The 26,026-nt window shown below is 41.3% G+C and overlaps 1 protein-coding gene, 1 long non-coding RNA gene and 1 pseudogene across 8 annotated transcripts; 2 read left to right on the top strand and 1 right to left on the bottom strand.

Moving 5' to 3' along the window:
• Nucleotides 1–1,661: 1,661 nt before the first annotated feature.
• LOC110507954 (uncharacterized) lies at nt 1,662–7,110 on the top strand. Of its 4 annotated transcripts, none has more exons than XR_016492491.1 (7): nt 1,662–1,768; nt 2,064–2,099; nt 2,235–2,368; nt 4,087–4,302; nt 4,485–4,594; nt 5,333–5,383; nt 5,641–7,110. It is a non-coding gene; the product is annotated as an uncharacterized LOC110507954 (long non-coding RNA). The 4 variants fall into 4 exon arrangements; XR_016492492.1 differs by having other exon boundaries at nt 5,635–6,233; XR_016492493.1 differs by lacking the exons at nt 5,333–5,383; nt 5,641–7,110 and having other exon boundaries at nt 2,068–2,099; nt 4,485–4,833.
• Nucleotides 7,111–7,761: 651 nt separating this feature from the next.
• LOC149971296 (uncharacterized) lies at nt 7,762–11,929 on the bottom strand (annotated as a pseudogene).
• Nucleotides 11,930–12,744: 815 nt separating this feature from the next.
• Nucleotides 12,745–19,454, top strand: gpr55a (G protein-coupled receptor 55a). 4 transcript variants are annotated; one of them, XM_090223872.1, is made up of 4 exons: nt 12,745–12,954; nt 15,090–15,210; nt 15,353–15,538; nt 17,326–19,454. In XM_090223872.1, exon 4 carries the CDS (start codon nt 17,330–17,332, stop codon nt 18,344–18,346), a length of 1,017 nt encoding a protein of 338 aa, XP_090079998.1. In that variant the 5' UTR covers nt 12,745–12,954; nt 15,090–15,210; nt 15,353–15,538; nt 17,326–17,329; the 3' UTR covers nt 18,347–19,454. The 4 variants fall into 4 exon arrangements, with proteins under 4 accessions (XP_090079998.1, XP_021444056.3, XP_090079999.1 ...); XM_090223873.1 differs by having other exon boundaries at nt 12,786–12,954; nt 14,399–15,210; XM_021588379.3 differs by lacking the exon at nt 15,090–15,210 and having other exon boundaries at nt 12,786–12,954.
• Nucleotides 19,455–26,026: the final 6,572 nt, after the last annotated feature.

Raw genomic sequence — 26,026 nt, 5'->3', positions numbered from 1 at the left:
ACGTTTTTTTTAAACACCAAAAAAAACTATTAGGGGTAATACAGTGCATACGGAAAGTATTCAGACCCATTGACTTTTTCAACATTTTGTTACGTTACAGCCTTGTTCTTAAATCGATTAAATTGTTTTTTCCCCTCATCAATCTACACACAATACCCTATAATGACAAAGGAAAGACAGATTTTTAGAAATGTTTGAAAATGTATAAAAATGTAAAAATGTAATATCAAATGTAAGTATTCAGACCCTTTACTCAGTACTTTGTTGAAGCATATTTGGCGGCGATTACAGCCTCAAGTCTTCTTGGGTATGACGCTGTATTTGGGGAGTTTCTCCCATTCTTCTCTGCAGATCCTCTCAAGCTCTGTCAGGTTGGATTGGGAGCGTTGCTGCACAACTATTTTCAGGTCTCTCCAGAGATGTTAGATCGGGTTCAAGTCTGAGCTCTGGCTGGACCACTCAAGGACAAATAAAGGTGAAATAAATAAATACAATTCTGCGTTGTCTTGGCTGTGTGCTTAGGGTCGCTGTCCTGTTGGAAGGTGAACCTTTGCCCCAGTCTGAGGTCCTGAGCGCTCTGGATCACGTTTTCATCAATGATCTCTCTATGCTTTGCTCCGTTCATCTTTCCCTCGATAATGGCTAGTCTCCCAGTCCCTGCCACTGAAAAACATCCCCACAGCATGATGCTGCCACCACCATGGTTCACCGTAGGGATGGTGCCAGGTTTCCTCCAGACATGATGCTTGGCATTCAGGCCAAAGAGTTCAATCTTGGTTTCATCAGACCAGAGAATCTTGGCCTGAGAGGATGGAAGTTCAATATGTAGCTAGATGTAAAAGGCTAACTAGCAAATGTTGCCCATGAATGGAAAGCGAGCAAGCATTTTAGCCAGGTAGCCTAGGACAACAAAAATTGTGGTGCCTGGTTTCCTCCAGAAGTGATCTTGGGACACAGGCCAAACAATTCAATCTTGTTATCATCAGACCAGAGAATCTTGTTTCTCATGGTCTGAGAGTCATTTACATACCTTTTGGCAAACTCCAAGTGGGTTGGAAGGTTCCCCCATCTCCACAGAATAACTCTGGAGCTCTGTCAGAGTGACCATTGGGTTCTTTGTCACTTCCCTGACAAAGGCTCGTCTCCCCCGATTGCTCAGTTTGGCCGGGCGGCCAGCACTAGGAAGAGTCTTTGTGGTTCCCAACTACTTCCATTTAGGAATGATGGAAGCCACTCTGTTCTTGTTGACCTTCAATGCTGCAGATGTTTTTTGGTAACCTTCCCCAGATCTGTGCCTCGACACAATCCTGTGGAGGAATACATAAATAAATAAATACATCAATAAATATATATGCACGTAAATGTAAAAATAAATGAATGTACAAGTAAATCAATCAACAAATAACACAATTTGATCAAAATGAGTACTTTTGCATTTTGCCAAAATATGTATTTTCCTAATTATTATTTTCCCTACTTATTTATTTCTCTGTTCATTTATTTCCTTGTCCATTCATTCCTGTTTTTATTTATTTCCCTATTTATTTATTATTGTCAACTATTATTTATTTACTTCTGTATTTTTTCGTCTCTATGCAAATGATGAGGCGGGACTTTAACATTCCGGCATAGCAATCAAGCACAGAGTGCGGATAGGCTGTAGATCCTCCCTAGATAGGGCGAAACAGGCTGACTGTGTGTATGTCTACGAGTGTCAGTGTCTGAGCTTCTTCGAGAGGCGCGGATCTGTTTGGAGGAATAGAGTACTGTAAGTATAATGAGACATACTCTGAAAGTATAAATTCGATTTTTGCTGGGCGTCAGTTGAACATTATTTTACGTGTACGTTTCGCGCACATTGAAAGCACATGTTCAAACTGTTAACGTTAACTTAGCAAGCAGACTGACCAAAGGAACACATGTTCACCAAAGGGAAGAGTGCAGACTGGCCAAAGCTAGTTCGAATCATTTGCTTTTCACTCCACTGTTGTAGCATTTGATAGCTAGCATGCATGGTTGATTGTCTAGCAGTCCACAAAGAAAATATTTGAATATTTCCCTAGGTAGATATCTCTGAAATGGTGCGGTCAAGTTTAGAGGTAAGCATGGGTAACTTAGCAATATACTCCTCTGCAGTTTGAATTAAATTGTATAGCTACATATTTTATTCCGTTGATATGTAGGCCTAATGGTGCATGCTGATAATTTGTATTGTACAATTTCATTGTCAACAGCAAATTCATCTGGGACCTCATCTGGCACTGCTTCTAGCGTTTCATCTGGCGCTGCGTCTAGCGTTTCATCTGGCGCTGCGTCTAACGTTTCGTCTGACACTTCAAGGGGTTGAGTAGCCTACAACATGTTGATGGTGAGCTAGCTAATATACAAATAATAATGTATTATAATTAATATTATAATATCATTTATAACCAAGTGTAAAGTAAGATTGTGCCTCCGATGACTGACGCTGTCTTGGGCGGAAATACACAACTACTGTCCCAAGCAGGATTGGTAAAGAGCACCTCCAGTGGGGTTGGGTGAGAGGCGCCTGAACTTTCGAGGTATGCCATCTGGCAAAAGTTGTGCTGAAAAAGAATCATGGTCACACCACTTGATAGACAAAAGGGAGCCGGACGTTTAAAGTCAATCAACAGAGTGAATCAAATTGTTTTGTGCAATATTTTGACAATTTGATTTATGGTGTGCATAGGCATGCACAAATCTAAGTTTTAGAACATATAACTTTAATGTATAGAGAGTTTCTTGTTGAATTATGAAGAGATTCTTGCATAGTTGAATTCAATTTACATAGTGTATAATACTGGCCTTAGATCGACACCTGTACTCTGAGAAGCCTGATAACTATGGCTATTAAATATTAAATCCTACTCATGTGATTAATTAAAGCTAGTCTGGGCATGTAGTTGTCAAGCTTCTCAGAGTATGGGTGCAGATCTAGGGTCAGTTTTTCTATCTAGCAAAGAATAAGGCTATAATATAGACAGGGGAAATTTGATCATAGATCTTCACCATAGTGCAAGAAGCTGGACAGCTGGCCCAAATATTACACCATTATGAAGGTCCTGTCAGTTAGAGATACACTCACTGGCCACTTTATTAGGTACATCTGCGTGTTAATGCAAATAGCCTGCTCCTTCGAACAGCGAATCATGTGGCTGTCTGCAACTCAATCTATAGAGTAGAGAGCTTTAGTTGTTGTTTGACCAAACAGAACGGGCAAGATGCGTAATCCAAGAAACTTTGACCTTGGTATGATTGTTGGTGCCACACATGGTGGTTCCAGCATCTCAGAAACAGCTGCCCTCCTGGGATTGTTACGCACTACAGTCTCTAGAGTTTACAGAGAATGGTGCGATAAACAAAACACATTCAGTGAGCGGCAGTTCTGGGGGCAAAAACGCCTTCTTAATGAGAGAGGTCAGAAGAGAATGTCCAGACTTATTTTATTGTTCAGAAATGTGGTGGGTACTCTCTTCGTTCCCTGGACTTTATCCTGCTAACTGTTCCAAATGTCCGAACTGAATTTGGTAAAAGGGCTTTTATGTACTCTGCGCCATCGTCTTGGAATGCCTTACAAAATACTTTTAAACTGGAAGAACTTGTCCCAATTGGTATTTTTAAATCACCGATGAATGATCTTGAGACTGATTCCCTGACCTGTCAATGTTTTTGATTTTGTTATACTCTTGTGAATTCTTTGGTTTTTACTAGACTACTTGTAGTTTTTCATGTTTGTCTGTAATTTTTGTAATGACTTGGTGCTGACGCTCTTGAAAAATAGATTTTAAATTTTAATGAGCCCTTCCTGGTTAAATAAAAGTAATATTTTTTAATTATTTTAATTAAGCTAACAGAAAGGCCACATGCTCAAATAACAGCTGTTTAAAACATTGGTGTGCAGAAGGGCATCTCTTAATGTACAACCCTGTGAATAATTCAGGCTGTTGTGGAGGCAGAAGGGGGTTCTACCCAGTACTAGATAGGTGTACCTAATAAAAAGTGTATATACTGATAAAAATCAGATTTGCAAGTTATGTATATTTTTTGTTTTTCATTATCTCACAGGTAATCAAGAAAGTTCACAAGTTCATTTTAACTTTGTTTCCAAAGTTGAGAGACAAGGGCGGGTTCGAGCTGCTGAACATTTCTGGAACTACACAAAGCCATCATCTTATACCTGTCCCATGCCCCAATCGGGGCTACAGTTTGCGATATCTGAAAGACCCTTGTGTCGTGCTACTCTACATTCACCCGCTGTAAAGGAATTTGCGTATGGAGCATGTAAGTCTAATTTCTCAGTTTATGTACTTTTAATGAACTTTAGAGCACTTACTAATCCAAAGTAGATATGTTGAGTGTTAAGCAATATTTACAACAGATGATAACAAAAATAACAAAAATCTATAGATAAGTGTCTTCTCTGTTTTTTTTGTATTTATTTATGTAATTTTCTCATCAATTAGGAACTGAATGATTCAGTTGTTGCTCAAAGTGGATCATTGACACAATGTCTAAACTGTGAAGAACAACTTTACTTTGTACAAATAAGAAGGCACAGTGAAGCCTGCTCAAGGTAATGCTCTGAATGGGAAATGAATCATGGTGATGTTGGGGAAATATGATATTCTTCATTTATGGAAGGTGCACTCATCATTACAAATGATGGTATGGCCATGTTGCACATCAAAACAGAACACTTAAGTAGTTTGATCATTTGTTAGTTTAGATGTGGAAAGGGTACAATTTAATTGAGCTGTTCTGGGTGTTAACTTCTTGGTTCATTTCTTTATGATAAAGATGATACTTACAACACTTCACTATCAGGCTATCAGCTGTTGTAGAGGGGAGTTATGAAAATGTTCTGTTTAGATAACTGTTAGTATCTGATATACCTAACTCCTTGGCTCAACTCTTCAAGTCAATCACAGGTTGAAAGGGCGGGGGAGAATGAAAGGGAGAATGAAGGTGCAGCTGTCCCTAGAGCCGGTGGGACAAGTTCCTCCACCGGTCAGCATCCAGTTGTAGATTTGGCAATGGAGGTGTGTCTGGAGACAGGTTCAGATGAGGGTTTATATTCTGAAGGTTTACAGATCAGTTTTAAGGGATTGGTAATTTAGCACGTCTTAGGGCTAGTTATTAATGTTAATGTACAATTTTCAGGTGTAGTACTTTCTATATGATACATTTAGTTGTATTCAATCGTCTTTCTTTACAAACACACACTTATATTCAATGCACTAACACTCACCTCGTGAAAATGGTGTGGACATAATGATGCATACTGATTATTTTATATTTTTAATAACAACAGCAAGTTCATCTGGCACTTCAGCAGCAAGTGGTCCAGTATACACCGTTGATGGTAAGTACAATGTTCAGAAGAACCTATTATTTAGTACACTGTATCAACTGTCTCTGATGGGTAAAGTTTACACAAACATTTATTTACTTGTCGCACCTCATTGGACTGCTAATTCTTGCACGTTTTGGACATAGCAGGTGATTTAGTGAATAATTTATTTGCATTTCATTTGCAGTATAGACACTGTTATGGGTATGCATCTATACCTCAGAGAAATGCAGTTAACATTCTATATTGCTGTTATGCTTGAGTTACAGAACCAAATCCGGTCAAGGCAGCTCAGCTGTTCACATACTGGACACTTCAGTCCAACAAGGACAAAGACCACCTGACCTTGAGCTTGAGGGATTCCTTAGTGGAAAGGAACAGGGCCATAATAATTTTCTCACAATGGCATCCAATGGCTAGGTTTGCTGAGCTAGTGTAACTACATTGACTGATTTCAAATATGTTTACAAGGTGACTCTGCCATTGGAGAGGGGGTCACCAGGTATGTCCTGTCCACTGTCATGGAAAATGTTTTTAATATATTGATTTATAGACTTGTAGATTATGTGAAACAGTTTTTCCCCAGGTCAGTTAAAAAGAGAACTGTTTATTTAAGAAGACCTTGCTCTTTGAGGGTGAGCAGGACCATTGTGTTCCTTCCACATCTCAGGCACTTTTGGAAAGTCATTTTATTTTTTGTGGTAGCTGGGTGCATGATTGGGCACTTAAAAAAAGTATCATTATTATTTATTTAAATGGTGGCCCACACCTTGCAGGACTAAGCCCTGCTATCATACATGTACTGTTTGGCAGAGAACCAGAGACGGCACCGATAACCTTATCTGACTGCATGGACCACGATGTCCGGGATGTCATCCAGTTGGTTCGGAGAAACATTTTTATCTTGTGTGTGTGTGTGTGTGTATATATATATATATATATATATATATATATATATATATATATATATATATATATATATATATATATATATATATTTTGTAGGTTCATCAGAGGTCCTGAAGAATTTGTCAGAGGTCCTGAAGAGTGCATTTTTATTTTTTTACCCTGAAGCTGTCAAAAAATACTATGATTTATGAGGATTTTGAAAATGATCTGATGGCAAGCATCTCCTCATCCTACTCTGGGTTTGGTCCGTTTTGATTCAAAGCCCTGCAGGAAGACACAATGTTCACATCAGCTCAAGTTTTATAGCGCTTTTTATTGTTATTTGATATACTTTAGTAAACAGTGATACAGACACTTTGATAAAGTGGCTTACATTTTACATTCTAACGGTAATGGTTAACCAAAAAAATCTAAGCTGTACAATTTGAAAGATTAGAGAGCTAGAATGAAGGTAGTGATGGTCTAGGAACAGTCAGCTCGGGGATTTGAACTCGCAACCTTTCGGTTACTAGTCCAACACTCTAATCACTAGGCTACCCTGCCGCCCCAACTTCCAATGGCCTTGCAGGCAAATGCATTCTAGATAGATCCTATTGGAGGAGGAACCTGAAGCTGAGGGGCCAGTTCAACGGCCTACCCTCCATATATACTCCCATTATCCCTATTTAAAAGTCCTGTCTTAAAAGGTTTCCTCAAGGAAGTGCCTAGGCAGTCAAGCAGCAGAAGAGAAATGTGCCTTTTAGAAGCTCTGAGTAGTTGGCTAATCCAAATTGATGGCCACAAACAGGAAAAGAATTGCTGGTTGTAAATAAAATAAAAATTGAAAGGAATTTCTAGGAAATGGTAATATTAATGCACTGCCTCATTTCTATATTGGATAAAGGAATTAAGTACATGAGGACAAATATTGAGTTGGTATGTGTTCTGGGTCCCTCTCAAAGAAACCAATGCTAATTGTGACCAACATCTCCTCTTTATAGATGGCAAACTATTTACTTTTGAAGCCAGGTGGGGTTTTCCAACTGTGGGAAACATACTGTTTAGGGAATATTGTGTGGTATATCCGAATTCCCATGCACTTGTTCTATGCCTGGCTGCACTACACGGTGAACTGTAAGGCAAGTTACCCTCAAACTGTACAAGAGACTGAAAAAAAAAAAAAACTGATGCTTCATCTGATGTTTAAATATTTTTGATATATCTACAACATATCCACTCTATATGACTGCATTTACCCTGAAATATGTTTTCCACCACACTGAGGGAGAAGGCGTCTCAACTGGCCAATCAACGTTAGGGGTGCCCTTGACAAACGAGGCTCGTCGCTCCTCCAGTTGAACTTGACCTTCACCTGCCTGCAGCTTTGCTGGATCCATTTTGCGCTCGTTTTCTGCAATAAAGTGCCTGATGTATATTAACCAACATTGGTGTTCATAAGGTCCAGAGTCTCAAAGGCCTGATAAAGACAAATACGTCCACTTTTACACCAGGTGAGGGGTTTCTTTATTGCCATGAACTGGGTCTGAGAGGAGCAGGACACCAGAGGCCGCAATGAAGTGAAAAATAGATTCTGAGAAAATTCAAAAGTACAGGGTTCAGTGCAGGGGCATCCCAACTGCCTGTGTACACTCTGGGCTTGTAAAATTCAACTGAGCAGGTCAAATACTGTTTTGAGTAATTAACACAGAGGCCAGGGGAAGTCTGGGTGGCCTAAATGCTAAAAAACAGCCAGAGTATTAAATGTAGCATGCCCATGGGTAAGGGGCCAGATCCAAGCCAAAGCAATGTTATAAATTCAAACAGGCATCTTTCTGCCTTATGTCTCACTTCCTTAGAAAAACATTGGAATCTGTAATGTTTCTGCGTAATTACCGAGTTACCTCAGACAAGCCTGTCTGTTGAATTTAACAAGACGTTTTAGGAAGGACAAGCCCTTCTGAATTAACAACAAATGATGACTGTGTGCACTCCGCAGTTAGGAGGTCTTCCCTGCCTTGTACCGTAAGATATGGAATGTATAGCTCTAAAGCTGAATAAATGTTCAAACAGTGTGGGACAGAGTGATAAGACATTAGTCTTCTTTCTCAGCCCTCTGCCTTTTCTTATATTGAAATATGCTGCAAGGCCTTTGGCACAGTTCATTAATACAGTAAGATCCAGTATATCATGAATCCATTATTTGGGGAAGTTGAGAATATGTGACTGCAGGTAATTTACAGTGAACTGTTAATTCAGCACCCAGTAGACAGTGTTTCCTGTCACACACAGTGATGAACATGTGAGCTGTGCCTCAAGACCTCCCCAGTGTTAGAAATCTGACAGTAGATGGGCAGTGCAGCCGTTTGACCCATGAACTTTCCTGATGAGAGGGCGGTGTTTCAAGGTGATAAGGGCTTTAGCCCAGGGAATCCTGACACTGAATAAACCTGATGTAGTGTATTGTAACAGAAGCCAGATTTGGCAATGGTCATTACGGTGCGTGATATGGTGAGGGTGGTATTTTGAGTTTGCTTGTCTCAGGAGGGGCATGATTGATAGTTAGACATACATCACCAGAAATAAACGTTTGAATGTATTCTTTAAACAGTCGTGAAGAAGACATTCAGCTGAAGTTGAAGTGACACTTTTTGTTCTACTCTTTAGTTGAACTGCTCAGACGGTCTGTCTGCTCACTAGTGTAAAGACAGCAGCATGTCTTATCATTGACTGTTTCTCACCACAGTTTTACTGAGACAGTCAATGGGGACTGGGCAAACTACAAATTCAAATTAAAGAATAGAATTGAGCGGTTATTGAACACCCTTTCTAAAGGCTCCACAAGTAACCATCAGTAATGTTTGTTTACCATGCTTCCTGGTGTACTTTGGGCTTAAATCTGATTTTTAAAGGCAAACTCAAAATTTGTGATGACAGTTTTTTTCACATAACAGCACTAAAGTAAAGCACTTCGGCAAATTAATACACCCTAGACAAGTTGTCAGACAATCGATGAGTGATTTTACGTCACATTTGCTCATTCTTTTGGGAGGTAAAATGCTTTGGAACTAAATCAGCCATATACAGGACATTTTACAGTGTACCATCTTGACTCACTGTTCAGCTTATAGTTTCTTATTACAGTGTTTTGCTTGTTGCATGATGAGTTTGAATGAGTGGAGCTCAATTGTTCAAATTGCCATCAATTTGTAAATAACCTTCTTTAGCTAAAGCCAACTCATTTTATGTCAGAAATCACAGCTTGTTTGTATCATAATAGATGCCACTTGTCTTATCAGTCAATTGCATGTTATTTGCAGACAATTGCACCTTGCGATGGGGACTCCCAGACTCTGACCTGCCCTCAGTGTGAATGACTCAGTGAGAACAGACAAAACAGCTCAAACAGCATTTGCTGTTACATAGAAACTATCAGCATTTGAAATTCTCTTGGAGATAGTTTGACCAATCCAAATACTGAAATCATTCAATTCTCAGACCCAGGCTTCTAAACATCTCCAATTATATCTGATAATATGGCAACTGTCTCACTATAGAAGACGTTAAGACGTTGGAAAAAGAACCTTGCGCATCTGGCAATGTTTGCACTTCCATGTCAGTCAATGGCCGTGGAAGCTGAACCTCAGGGACTGTGACTCCTTCATGATGGTGACCATAAGAACCTCCCCAGTCAAGGCTGTATTCCATGTCAACCTAATGTGAGATCAACAGTCAAATATGAGCATGTCTATTCTATGCAAATAATAAAGGAATGGGAATCACAATTGAACAAGGTCATTTGGGAATACAGTGTTTGTTTACAGTGTAAAATTTGTTTTTACCACAGGTAGTTGCAATTTATCTCTAATCATGTTAAATAAAATGTGGTAAAATAATGTTAACCACTTTAATTATTTTATTATTTGCATCATTGATTGCTGCTTACATTCATACTTATTCATATGTACAAATTTGTGTGTCATGCATTAGAAGTGTACTTGCTAACATTATTTAAAGTACAAACCTGGAGGGGGTCATGATATCCCTCACGTTGAGTCCATAGCTGCAGTGGTGACTGATTCCCCTCAGTGCGCAATCAATGGTGGTTCCAGCTGTCCTTGAAGAACTGCAGGTGCCTTTGGATTTGTAGAATAAATCTCCAGTTCAGGGCATAGATGTGGATCTCTTCCTCTAGGTTGAGTAGACCCTCCCTCTCCAGGTTGCAGAAAGAAGTATAGAAGATGTCCAACACTCCCCCCAAAGACATCCCTCTACAGTAATTTATCCTGAATAAAGAGACAAAGCAAAGACATCCCTCCACAGTCATTTATCCTGGATAAAGAGACAAAGCAAAGACATCCCTCTACAGTCATTTGTCCTGGATAAAGACACAAAGCAAAGACATCCCTCCACAGTCATTTATCCTGGATAAAGAGACAAAGCAAAGACATCCCTCTACAGTCATTTATCCTGGATAAAGAGACAAAGCAGAAAAGCCTACGAGTGTGAGAGAAAGAGTTGGGGGAGAGAGAGATATGTTGTTATTGTTATTCATAAAATCACCACAGTTGTCTACACTCACAACTCTTTCTATGCAAAAAAAGTTGTAAGAATGTTTACTAATCAGAGCAATTTAGCATGTGACCTAACAGAACCACAATATCATTCTGATAACTCATTTGCTCTTAAACATGTTTATCTGCAAATTTAACAAAACATAATTGGCCATTTAAGCTAATAAGGTTGATTTGAAGAAGTATGAAAATATACACAATTATTACAAAAATTATTATACCTCTGATTCTGTGTACTTCTACCAGTGAGATGGGAATTCCCTGTTTAGGCCTCTGGTGGACACCTTGAAGTGTGCCACTTACTTGAACATGTTCTCCTCCTTTGTCAGACCTAACGCATGATGGCACTCAGCTTCAAGGAAGCTGTTCATCACTGTTGAGGCCCGGTTGTTGGTGGCGGCGCTGAGGTACACGATTAGATGCCTAAAACCGTCAATGCCACCATGAACTACAAATCACCATCTGTAATAAAGAAATTGTATTGTTTCGTTTACTGGAATATTAAAGGTCCCATCTAACATAGTCAAAATAATCTTCACTCTTCAATCACTGGATGGATACGTTATTTCTTCTTCGACTGACATTGGCTTTACACATTGCACAAGTGCAAAGTCTTCAAGACAGTAATGCAAATGGACATGATGAGTGAATTAGTAATAAATATATAACAAATACCTCCTGATTACTGTCCCAGCTTGTTGAATAGGCCTCTGGCATAAACATTGCTCTGTCGCGGTTAGTACAGCACTTAATGGAGCGCAGGCGCCACCCCAGTGGCATGAGTTCAACTGAGAATGGAGGGGATGGGTGACGTCCCCCAAGATGATGAGAGTTTGCTCGTAGAACGAGGCCTGGATACGGAGGGGCACACCAGTGACTTTGGAGCAGGTTTTAACAATGGGTTAGAGACCTGTTTGGTTACCAAATTGCTGAACACTACAGGGTCAACCTCTGTGTCAGTAGATGCAGCTAACTGGAACAAATTGTCAGCCAGAGACTCCACACAAAAAAGTAAATAGTCAGATTCAGCACAAGCATTTTCAGCTAGGTTAGCCAAAACTCTCAAATCTCTGGCTGTCTCTTGCATTCGTGTAGCCATATTGCGTAGTGTCTGTGTCATAGAAACCATGCATGTGAAGTCAATCTTCGTACTCTGATACCGATCAACCAATGGGAGTAAGGTCACTCATTTATTTTTACATTTACCTGCATATATATTTATGGATTTATTTATGTATTCATAATTGTTTTTACTTTGGCTGTCTTGGTCCTCCATAGACTGGAAGATCACTCATTCAAAGTAGGAAAAGTGAGACGGAAATGAAATGAGGATGTGGTTGTGGTGGTGATGTATGCTATGTCGTAAGGACATTGTTCTCTGCACTACAGTATCAGACAGACCTCTCAGGAAAAAGTCTACTTATACTTTCAGGCAAGAACCATAGTTTCCAGAGAGCTAGATTACATATTTAGTAGTTATATTTCAAACACACAGACAAACATTCATTTTAGTTGGCTCCTGGCAGTGTACTCAAGATATCCCCTGGCTGTTCCTGTGGCTCCCTCTAGTGCCTCTTTGTACGAAAGGATAACATGATATTTCACTGTTTCAGACTTTTCCAGACAGTCTCCCACTCATACTGTATGTGAACGTGTGCATTAGCAATGACAGCTGTTGGAATCATAATATGATAAAAAATAAGATTTACAATTGGAAAACTTTTCGTATACAGCTTGGTTTCTTCTAGAAAATACTAAAATACAAACTCCAACCTGCGTAGGAAACGTATATAGTTATTTCAATGGGAATGGAAACCCCTTCTGTTAACATACACATCTTACAGAGGCAGTGAAAAGTTTCACATCAAAAAACAACAGAGCATGCTGAACCACGTGAGCGTGGCCTAAGCAGAAACTGCTTCCACGGTATGTGCTCAAACCACACAATACTTGATGACTGTCTTCCTTTAACTATGCAATCTAGTCAACGAAAGTGGCACTAGACTAGAAGTAGTGGCATGACAGGCTGTCTATTGTAGGTGAAAGTGTGTCTTACCATCAAGTATTCAAAGCCAAAAGGTTTGGTTCTAGTTGAGACGAGATAATTATCCCAACACGATTTCGGTGAGTGTTTTTTTTCCGTAGCCTACTGTAATACTTTTGAACAGGAGTTTTGCTCCCAGTTCGTCACTGCATGCTTTATAGAATTAAAAGCACATCATACATTTACATTCACCCACGGTTTCTGCTATGCTGTTGTGAGATGTCGTATAATCTTAAATCCTCTAGAGACATTTAAATGTCACTATCCCTAAAACAATGGAAATACATTTTTAACACAGGCACTTTCTACAATGGGGAAAAATCACACCGTTCAGACCTTTTCAGTAGTGATTCCGTCTCTTTTCAGTGAGTTGGCTCATTCAACTCAGCTCACCAAAGTCAAGTCAAACAGATTGTGATAGATTGAAAATGATTGGTGTTAAAACAATTCTAATTAAATGTATAAATGAAATCATACTCTACCTTAACCACAATGTATTTTAAAATGCATTGGTTTGTTATGAAAATGAATGCTATTAAACATTTGCATTTAAAGTATAACTTTTTAATGTATATAAACAAAGTGCATATAATAATATAAATATAAATGTAACAAAACAAATACAATCTGAACAACATAATAATAGAATATTGCACCATATCAAACAAAAATAAATAACAATGTGCAAAACTGCAGCATCCCACTTAAAACATTAAACTGGTCCCTCTTTATGCTCTCTTCTTTATTGCCATGTTATAACCAGTAGCACACAGCAATGCTGATCATATTTTGCTTTTATGAGAGATTTGCATTCAGAAATGCAAGCTGCCTCACATTCGAGGGGCTGATGCGGTTTCTTCTCTCAGTAATTATTTGTCCAGTTTTCGAGAAGACTCTCTCAGAGGGAACGGATGTGGCCACTATGCAGAGTCTCCCTGTCATGACTTTAGTAAGCCGTGGGTAGACAGAGGCCTTGTTCTTCCACCAGGAGGGGCTCCTCCAAATAGGATCAGACCTCCATTATGACATTGCTGAGGGAATCCTTCGTGCTGCATCCCCAGTTGCTCTCTCGTCAAACAGCTCCACACAGCAGGGTTTTGTGGCACTACTGCTGGTGCTTCTGCTCCATCTGATCCCTCTTCCTCCTGTTGCCCTGGTGCCTGAGCCAGCTGACTGCTGGGGCTGTTCCTCCCTGCTGCTGAGGTTATTCTTTGAATAGCCTCATCAATCGCTCTGGCATCACTGAAGGCTAACTTCTTAAACCTGGGGTCAAGTGCAGCGGTTTCACATGTCGTATGGTTACATTTCCTTCTCTCTGGCGGCTGGCTGTGATTCGCTGCAGACCCTAACACATGAGTATCATTTTTGAGGTTGTTACATAGCTGAAAAGAGAGAACAGTAACTTATTAGTTCAGGTTCATGTTTTGTCTACTGATACTACATTCTCATCTACTGCTCATATACATATATAATACTGGATTAAATAATGATGTAGTAATAACTGCTTACTGTACCTCTCCACAGTGACCTGCTCAAAGGGTTCCAGGACTCTGCACACCTCCTCCACCACCTCCCATTCCTCTTGGGTCAGAGCATCAACAGGTGCATTGACAATGGCCAGGGTAGAGATGATGGCATCCTTTGACTGAAGAAACCGCCTCAACATATAAAATGTTGAATTCCACCTTGTAGTTCAGTCTTGTTTAGGCCTCAGCTCAGGCATCCCCATCTGGCGTTGTGTAGACTTTAGTTTTTCAGCACCTACTGTGCTCCTGTGGAAGTATTCCACAGCTGCTTTCACTTTGTCCACAGTGGGCTTCATCACCTTCAGAGCATATCTTACAATCAGGTTGATTGTGTGGGCAAGACATGGATGATGGGTCCATTTAAACATTTTCATGGCTTTGGTTATGTTAGCTGCATTGTTGCTGATACAACAGACCTCTTTTCCATCTACTGCCATTCTTTGGTCACTCTCAACAGTTCCTCTGCCAAGTTCTCTGAGGTGTGTCTGTCGCTGAACTCAAAGCAGTCAGCTAGACATTGAAAAATCTTCAATGAAGTGACATGTAACTGACATGTAAGAAGTGGTTACCCTTGATGTCCTGAAGTCAGTGGTAAGGCAAACTGCAGTAGCTTTTTGGACTCTTCCCCACACTAAAGCCTGTGTGCTCTCGTACAGTTGTAGAATAAGTGATTTTTGCAGTTTTCACAGCTGTCCTTCTTCTCTCTCCTCGGCTGCTAAGTGTGTGACTGTGAGTGTGTTGGCTCGGCTCTCCCTCACGCATCTTTGGTTCATTGGTTGACACTTTGTGTCTGATTGACAGGAACAACAGGTGAGGGAGGCTGTTAGTCTGTGCAGACAGAACGAATGTGTGTGCTCTTGAGCATTTTTTTTTCCGTTCTTTGAATTAGTTAATTCTATTAATTTCAATCTTTAATTATTCATATCTTTATTTTTTTATTTTTTATAAATAGATTTGGCTCTTCTGATATGCGAGCCAGCTCCCAACGTTCACCTACAATGGCCGGTTCTTAGAGCCAACCAGCCACGTCTTGCTTCCGGACAAGCTAAACACCTTCTTCGCCTGCTTTGAGGATAACACAGTGCCACCGACACGGCCCGCTACCAAGAACTGTGGACTCTCCTTCTCCATGGCCGAAGTGAGTAAGACATTTAAACGTGTTGACCCTCGCAAGGCTGCCAGCCTAGATGGCATCCCTAGCCGCGTCTTCAGAGCATGCGCAGACCAGCTGGCTGGAGTGTTTACGGACATAATCAATCTCTCCCTATCCCAATCTGCTGCCCTCACTTGCTTCAAGATGTCCACTATTGTTCCCGTACCCAAGAAAGCAAAGGTAACTGAACTAAATGAGTATTTCCCCGTAGCACTCAAGTCTGTCATCATGAAGTTCTTTGAGAGGTTAGTTAAGGATTATATCACCTCTACCTTACCTGCCACCCTAGACCCACTTCAATTTGCAATTTGCGTCTGTGGACCCCAATAGGTTCACAGACGATGCAATCTCCATCACACTGCACACCGCCCTATCCCATCTGGACAAAATGAATACCTATGTAAGAATGTTGTTCATTGACTGTAGCTCAGTATTCAACACCATAATACCCTCCAAGCTTATCATTAAGCTCGGGGCCCTGGGCCTGAATCCCGCCCTGTGCAACTGGGTCCTGGACATCCGAACCCAGGTAGTGAAGGTAGGAAACAACACCTCCACTTCGCTGATCTTCAACACTGGGGCCCAACAAGGGAAGCATGCTCAGCCCCATCCTGTACTCACTGTTCACCCATGACTGTGTGGCCACGCACACCTCCAACTCAATCATCAAGTTTGCAGACGACACAACAGTAGTAGGCCCCAACAATGACGAAACAGCCTACAGGGAGGAGGTGAGGGACCTGGGAGAGTGGTGCCAGGAAAATAACCTCTCACTCAACATCAACAAAACAGAGGAGCTGATCGTGAACTTCAGGAAACAGCAGAGGGAGCAAGCCCCTATCCACATAAACTGGACCGCAGTGGAGAAGGAGGAAAGCTTCAAGTTCCTCTGCGTACACATAACTGATGATCTGAAATGGTCCACCCACACAGACAGTGTGATGGAGAAGACGCAACAGCGCCCTCAGGAGGCTGAAGAAATTTGTCTTGGCCCCTAAAACTTTTACAGATGCACAATTGAGAGCATCCTATCGGGCTGTATCACCGCCTGGTATGACAACTGCACCGCCCACAACTGCAGAGCTCTGAATAGGTCAGTGCAGTCTGCCCAACGCATTACCGGGGGCAAACTACCTGCCCTCCAGGACACCTACAGAACCCAATGTCACAGCAAGGCCAAAAAGATCATTAAGGACCACCCAAGCCACTGCCTGTTCACCCCGCTATCATCCAGATTGCGAGGTCAGTACAGGTGCATCAAATCTGGGACTGAGAGACTGAAAAACAGCTTCTATCTCAAGACATCAGACTGTTAAATAGCCATCACTAGCCGGCTTCCACCCAGTTACATAACCCTGTACCTTAGAAGCTGCTGCCCTATATGCATGGACTTGTAATCACTGGCCACTTTAAGAATGGAACACTAGTTACTTTAATAATGTGCAAATAATGTTTACATACTGCTTTACTCATCTCGTATGTATATACTGTATTCTATTCTGCTGTATTTTAGTCAATGCCACTCCGACATAGCTCAATCTAATATTTATATATTTCTAAATTCAATTATTTTACTTTTAGATTAGTGTGTATTTTTGCGAACTATTAGATACTACTGCACTGTTGGAGCTAGGAACACAAGCATTTTGCTACACCTGCAATAACATCTGCTAAATATGTGTATGTGATCAATATAATTTGATTGGATTTGTGTCGTAAGTGAAAGTGCAATGACATTTATATGCGTATTCTATTTCCCTCTCTGTTTGCAGTAAAATGCCAATGTGTGAAAGGGACGTGTGCTATGTACAATGGATTGTCTACGTCCCCACGTTCGTGGTGGGTTTACCCCTCAACCTGGCCACCCTATGGCTCCTCCTCTTCAGGATCCGTCGATGGACTGAGTCCACAGTCTACCTCAGCAGTCTGATCATCAACGACAGCCTTCTCATCTTTTCTCTACCCTTCAAGATATACGCCTTTGGCCGCACCTGGGGCCTGAGCATGGGCTTTTGCACCTTCCTGGAGAGCCTGGTGTTCGTCAACATCTATGGGAGCATCGTACTGATCGTGTGCATCTCGGGCGACCGATATGTTTCTCTGCGGTTTCCATTCAACGGCAAGCGTCTACGCTCGCCACGGAAGGCTGCCCTGGTATGCCTGGCTGTGTGGGTGACGGTATTCGCTTTCACCACACCCGTCTATGAGCTCCACAACAAAAACACCACTAGCCTGCACAACAACGAAACCAGGTGTTTCGAGGGATTCTCCAGGGAAACCTGGGAGAAGAAATGGATCATTGTCGCCATGGAGACGGTATTCACAATCAGCACTGTCACTATGTTGTTCTTCTCAGTGCGCGTGATGCAGATCCTGAGTGACATGCGGCGTCGGAACCCGCTGGACAAGAAGGTGAGGGACAACAAGTCTGTGAAGATCGTCCTGAGCAACCTGGTGGCCTTTATGCTGTGCTTCATCCCGTACCACGTGGCCGCAGTCGTCTACTTCCTGGCCAAGAACGGCACAGAGAACCCAGACGTCATCGACCCCCTCAGAGACTTCGTTCACATCAGCACCTGTCTGGGCAGTGTCAACTGTCTGACGGACGGGGTCTGCTACTATTTCATCCTGAAGGAGAACCTGCTGACTGCCAGCCAGGAGAGGAGGAGGATGTCCACTAGAGGGAACAACATGGCAAAGCCCAGGGAAATCAACCAGCATCCGATGGACAACATCATGGTCAAGGGACCCAGAGAGACAGGATCAGACAACCAGGTCACTGGAGATCGATAGGACTTGCTAGATAGATGTGGTTTATTGGAGTGGAGTGGAGAGCAGGGTGGAGGCGATTTCCCTGTAGATGGATGGCTATTACCTCTATCTGGGAAACGGAAACTCAGATCACCACAACAGAGAGGAGACAAGTCTCATGAAAGACTCTCGAAGAATGAATGACTGGTGTTAGGTTCTAATTCTCAGAGTAAAAAACTCAAAGGACATTTATGAAGCTTAACCAAGTTTATTCTGCCCAGAGGGTCAATACAGCTGCATTCAGATAAAAAACATTTTACACAAGCACTGATATTTAACTGTTCCTCATAGGCTGAGTCTCCTCCTACCCATCTGTACAAACATAATTCTTACTGCTAGACAGGACACTAGTGATACGGGCCATAAACTTTTATTTCTCCCTTATTAAGGTGACCTGACCTGACCTCAACGCCCCTCCATCACTAATCCACAGCTCTCTCCCCCTATCAATGCCTGCCACATGTAATCGCTTCTGATGGGTGTCACCTTGGGGTCATGATAGTGGCTGCACCAAATTATTGATGTATTACAATAATTGATTATGCTTATGTTGTATGAATAGAAGGGGAAGGGCTATAAGATGCTCCCCCACTACATTTATAGGGTCCTGGACCACAGATGAGCAATATATTCATTATAAGGTTTAATACTGTTCCACAGTTCTTTTCTAGTCTCTGCCTCTTATAAGAAACGGTCTGAGCAGATATGTGAGCCATTGCCGTCAAAACAGAGTGTCTGTGAGAAAGCACCTCAAGGCTAAAAGAGATACATAGACACAGACCCCTGCAGGGGAGTAAATAGATAGGAGACAAGTCAAACATACCACTGTAAGCCACACGGGAATGGAAAATTACTGCTGGGCTATAGTTTCCTCCTGCAAGTTTGTATAACTGTATATGCATGGGCTGGGTCTCATCAGTAGAAGGTGTTGATGTAGGCAGTTACATTACTAGGGGTTGACTGCAAGCATATTAAAGCAACTTTGACCTTTTATATTTTGCAGAACTTACTCTGAAACATGCGTGCTGTGTTTCCGTTGTCAACTTCTGTCTGCAATTGCATTAATAAAGGTTTGATTGATTTACTTAAAGAAGATATTGTCTGATTGCTGATTTTACCAATAAGCCAATGATTGTGTCATGTATTGTCATGTTGTGTCTTGTTTCTGTCCTTTCCCTTCACCCTGTCTCCCTCTGCTGGTCGTTATTAGGTTACCTTTTCTCCCCCTCTTTCCCCCAGCTGTTCCTTGTCTCCTCCTAACTACCTCGTCACCCCTTTTCCCACCTGTTCCCTTTTTCCCTCTGATTAGTCCTCTATATCTCTCTCTCTGTTTTTGTTCCTGTCTTTGTCGGATTCTTGTTTGTGTTTTTCATGCCTGAACCAGACTATCGTCATGTTTGCTGCAACCTTGTCCTGTCCTGTCGGAATCTGCCGGTCCATCTGAGCCTACCTATGTTTTGTTATTAAAGAAGTTCTGTTTACGTTAATTCGCTTTTGGGTCCTCATTCACGCACCGTAACAGATTGACAAGGAACAAGGAACCTTTCCCAACACTTGCACTCAACACATTCCAAGCTTAGTTGCACACACTATATACCTTCCTCCTATAACCATTAACTTCTGGTGTAGACCCTCTAAACCTCAGCACTCCATCAGTGACATGAATAAGTATATTTCATATTCTCAGAACCAAACAGTCCCTCCTCTCGAACAATAGCTTCCTACTGTTCAACTTACTTAAACTTGGAAATTACTTATAAATGAACAAACAATGATAACAAAACATTCACCGTGAGGCTTACAAACTCAGAGACGTATGGCCTCTGATCTATGATCACAACAAACACAATCTTAAGTTCCATCTCTCATCACACAACAAAATGACATTCCAGCTGAAGCTGTTGGCTTCCTCCCCTCCAGCTGGAGCTGCTTTTAGTTTCTCCACTTTCTCCTTCTAGTTCCTAAGAGAGTGATAGCATAAGACTTGGAAAGCAACAAACAGACACACAAAGCATAACATTAACAATGTGGTAAGCTATGCATAATTATATACGCATTAAAACCCAAAGTCTGAGACCATGACAATTCCCACTTTCTCTTCACCTGACTCTATGCCTCCAGGATACTTTTCTGCTGGATTTCACAAAAATGACAACCCTAAAAAGCCTCATGCTTTTGCCCAGTCTTCCCCTTTCCGGCCCCATTTTCTGAGAGGTGTTCCCAAGCCATGTCATTTTCACTTTGTTCCCTATCTCCTACATTGCCACCTGATAGGCAAGTACGCATCCCTAATCAACGCTACATCCTCTTGAGGTAACTCAGCACTGTATGTGCTTTCACATCAATGCCTTCAGCATGTTGTTTAGAGTACAATTACCCCAACATCTATCCTCTTTAATATGATGCATTAACCAATAAAGCAGCTAACCCAACCCAAGTATGATGTTTAAATTAGACCAAACCCATCTTCATGTCTACAGTGGAATCTAGTCGCTCTCTCTCTCTCTTTAGCTCTGCTTCCTCTGTCATGGTGTCTTCAAACTCACCCATTATGCATCTGGACCTCACTTCACGTGAGAACTATGCACCCACCGAGGTGAGATATGATGATCTTTAACGCTGCAGGTGTTGTAAGAAGTACTGTATGTGGACCAGACCAACACTGTCCCAACACCCCCGCCTGGTCTATCTTAATGTACACTCAATCTCCAGAATTCAGCCCGTGCTCTTGGTTATCTCCGGCTCCTCATGTGCTGCTTTCACCTGAGGATATACACACTGCAAAACCTGGGTCATTTCCTGACAACATAGACTCTCCTCCTATGTCAAGATCACTAATTTGGGACATTTGAATAACAGCCTCCCCTGTACTCCCATCGGTCTCCCAGTTACCAGTGATCCGGGTCACAGCCCCAATGTAAGTTTGCTTTCGTCCCTGTCCTCACCCCTACCTAGGTTCGAATCAGAGACCCTCTGCACACATCAACAATAGTCTCCCACAATGCGTTGTTACCTATCGAATCCACAAAAGCAGCAGCCCTTGCAAAGCATGGGAAACAACTACTTCAAGGTCTCAGAGCGAGTGACGTCACCGATTGAAACGCTATTAGCGCGCACCCCACTAACTAGCTAGCCATTTCACTCTGGTTACACTCATCCTCCTTTGACCTCCTCCGACAACCTCCTTTTCCACAGCAACCAGTGATCCGGGTCAACAGCATCAATGTAACAGTATAGCTTCCGTCCCTCTTCTTGCCCTACCTGGGCTCGAACCCCTATAAAAGAGCTTGTTCAAACCTTCATACAAACCCACACACACTCACACCCTGCACTCCCATGGCCACTGTGACTGGGCCTTTCACCCTCTCGTTACAGGTTTAGCAGGGAACCAACCCCACCCGTTTCTTACCCCCTAGAACTTACCCTTCACAGGTTCCAGCCTGCACAGGCTTACCTTCCGGCACTCACCCTATTCTTATAGTAGTCACATGAACTAACCCAATTGGGATTTACCACCTAGGTCTTACCTTACAGGTCCCAGCCTGCTGGAGTTTACCTTCCGGGACTTACCCTATACTTTATAGTACTAGCAGGAATCAACCTACTATATACCACAAAGCTACGACCGGTCGTAACACAATGGGCCTACTGAATAAACTCAGGCTTTCTAGGTCCGTCTCCTATAATTGTTCAGCCTACGATTCTCATCTCCCCAAGATGTCAAAATGAGTGGATACAGGTGTAGGAACTGTGACTACCTTGTTTGTTGCCAGCACCTTCTCCACTGGACTCTTTTGTTTGACTACAAATCGTGGTGAATTCTGCTTGCAGTGCCATCTGTTAGGTTCTAATTCTTATGAAGCTTAACCAAGTTTATTCTGCCCAGAGGGTCAATACAGCTGCATTCAGATAAAAACATTTTCACACAAGCGCTGATATTTAATCGTTCCTCATAGACTGAGTCTCCTCCTACCCATCTGTACAAACATTGTTCTTTACTGCTAGGCAGGACACTAGTGATACAGGCCATAAACTTGTATTTCTCCCTTAACTTCTTATGGCTGGGGGGCAGTATTGAGTAGCTTGGATAAATAAGTTGCCCAAAGTAAACGGCCTGCTCCTCAGTCTCAGTTGCTAATATATGCATATTATTATTAGTATTGAATAGAAAACACTCTAGAGTTTCTAAAACTGTTTGAATAATGTCTGTGAGTATAACAGAACTCATTTGGCAGGCAAAATCCTGAGGAGAAATAAAAACAGGAAGTGAGAAATCTGAGCTTTGTATGTATTCACCACAGTTTCCAATGAAAGTTATTAATGATGTTGCACTGACTAGGGGTTACACTAGATGTCAACCTTCTATAGAAATTTGAATGAGACTTCTACTGTGTTGTGGGAGTGAATGAGAGCAGACTCTATCAGGTGTCTGGCAGTCAGCCATTTTCTGATCACCCTTATTCCTCATGGTATCCACTTGCGTTCCATTGCTCATGAAGACACAAAGTAATAGTCCAGTTGGAACTTTATTGAAGCTATATGTTAAAAACATCCTAATGATTGATTCTGTACTTAGTTTGAAATGTTTCTTCGACCTGTAACATAACTTTTTGAAGTTTTTGTCCATAATGAGCATTTGGATATGTATAACAAACGCGCTAACAAAAGAAGGTATTTGGACATAAATAACGGACATTATCGAACAAAACAACCTGGGATTCCTGGAGTGCTTTCTGATGTAGATCATCAAAGGTAAGGGAATATTTATCATGTCATTTCTTGTTTATGTTGACGCCAACATGGCGGCTATTGTGACTAATTCTTCTGAGCGCCGTCTCAGATTATTGCATAGTTTGCTTATTCCGTGAAGCTTTTTGGAAATCAGACACAGCGGTTGCATTAAGGAGAGGTATATCTATAATTCCATGTGTATAACTTGTATTATCATCTACATTTATGATGAGTATTTCCGTTGAATGATGTGGCTATGCAAAATCACTGGATGTTTTTGGAACTTGTGAATGTAATGTGCCAATGTAAACTCATATTTTGATAAATATGAACTTTATCAAACAAAACATACAGTACATGTATTGTGTAACATGAAGTCCTATGAGTGTCATTTGATGAAGATGATCAAAGGTTAGTGATTATTTTTTATCTCTATTTGTGGTTTTTGTGACTCGGGCTGGAAAATTTTTGGCTGGAAAAATTGATGTGTTTTTCTGTGGCTATGTGGTGACCTAACATAATCGTTTGTGGTGCTTTTGCTGTAAAGCATATTTGAAATCGAACACTGTGGTGGGATTAACAACAAGATTAGCTTTAAAATGGTATGAGATACTAGTATGTTTGAGGAATTTTAATTATGAGATTTTTGATGTTTAGAAATTGGCGCCCTGCACTTTCACTGGCTGTTGTCATATCGCTCCCGTTAACGGGATTGCAGCCATAAGAAGTTTTAAGGTGACCTGACCTCAACCCCCCTCCATCACTAATCCATGGCTCTCTCCCCTTATCAATACCAGCCATATTTTATCGCTTCCCTGCACTCAACACATTCCAAGCTTAGTTGCACACACTACAGTCGTGGCCAAAAGTTTTGAGAATGACACAAGCGCCAGGACTGTCTCCTAAAGTTGATTCAGCTGCGGGATCGGGGCACCACCAGTACAGAGCTTGCTCAGGAATGGCAGCGGGCAGGCGTGAGTGCATTTGCATGCACAGTGAGGCAAAGACTTTTGGAGGATGGCCTGGTGTGAAGAAGGGCAGTAAAGAAGCCACTTCTCTCCAGGAAAAACATCAGGGACAGACTGATATTCTGCAAAAGGTACAGGGATTGGACTGCTGAGGACTGGGGTAAAGTCATTTTCTCTGATGAAGCCCCTTTCCGATTGTTTGGGGCATCTGGAAAAAAGCTTGAAGACAAGGTGAGCGCTACCATCAGCCCTGTGTCATGCCAACAGTAAAGCATCCTGAGACCATCCATGTGTGGTTGCTTCTCAGCCAAGGGAGTGGGCTCTCACAATTTTGCCTAAGAACACAGCCATGAATAAAGAATGGTACCAACACATCCTCCGAGAGCAACTTCTCCAAACCATCCAGGAACAGTTTGGTGACGAACAATGCATTTTCCAGCATGATGGAGGACCTTGCCATAAGGCAAAAGTGATAACTAAGTGGCTCGGGGAACAAAACATCAATATTTTGGGTCCATGGCCAGGAAACCCCCCAGACCTTAATCCCATTGAGAACTTGTGGTCAATCGTCAAGAGGCGGGTGGATAAACAAAACCTCACAAATTCTGACAAACTCCAAGCATTGATTATGCAAGAATGGGCTGCCATCAGTGTGTGGCCCAGAAGTTAATTGACAGAATGCCAGGGTGGATTACAGAGGTCTTGAAAAAGAAGGGTCAACACTGCAAATATTGACTCTTTGTATCAACTTAGTGTAATTGTCAATAAAAGCCTTTAACACTTATGAAATGCTTGTAATTATACTTCAGTATTCCATAGTAACATCTGACAAAAATATCTAAAGACACTGAAGCAGCAAACTTTGTGGCATTTAATATTTGTGTCATTCTCAAAACTTTTGGCCACAACTTACCTTCCTCCTATAACCATTAACTTCTGGTGTAGACCCTCTATACCTCAGCACTCCATCAGTGACATGAATAAGTATATTTCATATTCTCAGAACCCAACACTAGCCAACACATTTTCAAATCAATCATCCAACCTTCAAGTTAATGTTCTGTTGTATTCTCACTCATCACACCTGTGACCTCATTCAAGTATTGCCCTTTAGGAGGCTGAGATCCATAGAGGTTCCACAGAATATTTCAGAGGGCATATCTAACTCTTAACTAATCTGATCAACAAAAGGCATGGGATTTACAACAATGAGTCTTGTAATTTATTCATTCTGAATTGAAGCATATACATAATTATACATTGTTCAGATATGGACTGCTCAGATGTAATCCACCCTCTCTCAATCTAGCAGTGGTGTAAAGTACGTCAGTAAAATTACTTTAAAGTACTACTTACAGTAAATAGTTTTTTGGGGTATCTGTACTTTACTATACTATTTATATTTTTGACTACTTTTACTTCACTACATTCCTAAAGAAAATAATGTACTTCTTACTCCATAAATTTTCCCTGACACCCAAAAGTACTCGTTACATTTACAATGCTTAGCAGGACAGGAAAATGGTCCAATTCACTCACTTATCAAGAGAACATCCTTGGTCAGTCCTACTGCCTATGATCTGGTGGCTCACAAACACAAATGTTTTGTTTCTAAATTATGTCTGAGTGTTGAGTGCCTCTGGAAATCTGTAAATTGAAAACACAAGAAAATGCTGCCGTCTGGTTTGCTTAATATAAGGAATTAAATGATTTACACTTTTACTTTGATACTTAAGTATATTTGAGCAATTACATGTACTTTTCATACTTAGATATATTTAAAACCAACTACTTTTAGACTTTTACTCAAGTAGTATTTTACTGACTCATTTGAACTTGTTACTCAGAAAGGATTCATGTTATCAAGAGTCTTCAAACAGATTAGCAGATAGAATGGGAGGCCCTTGCTGAGAAGGAAAAAAGTACCCTCACTTCCTGTTTCAACACCTATTTCAACACTGTT

Source organism: Oncorhynchus mykiss, chromosome 27 (genome assembly GCF_057628025.1).
Source record: "Oncorhynchus mykiss isolate SJ-2025 chromosome 27, ASM5762802v1, whole genome shotgun sequence".
In the NCBI taxonomy this organism is placed as follows: domain Eukaryota; kingdom Metazoa; phylum Chordata; class Actinopteri; order Salmoniformes; family Salmonidae; genus Oncorhynchus; species Oncorhynchus mykiss.
The sequence above is the reverse complement of the archived record's forward strand: the minus strand, read 5'-3'. Positions and strand labels throughout refer to the sequence as shown.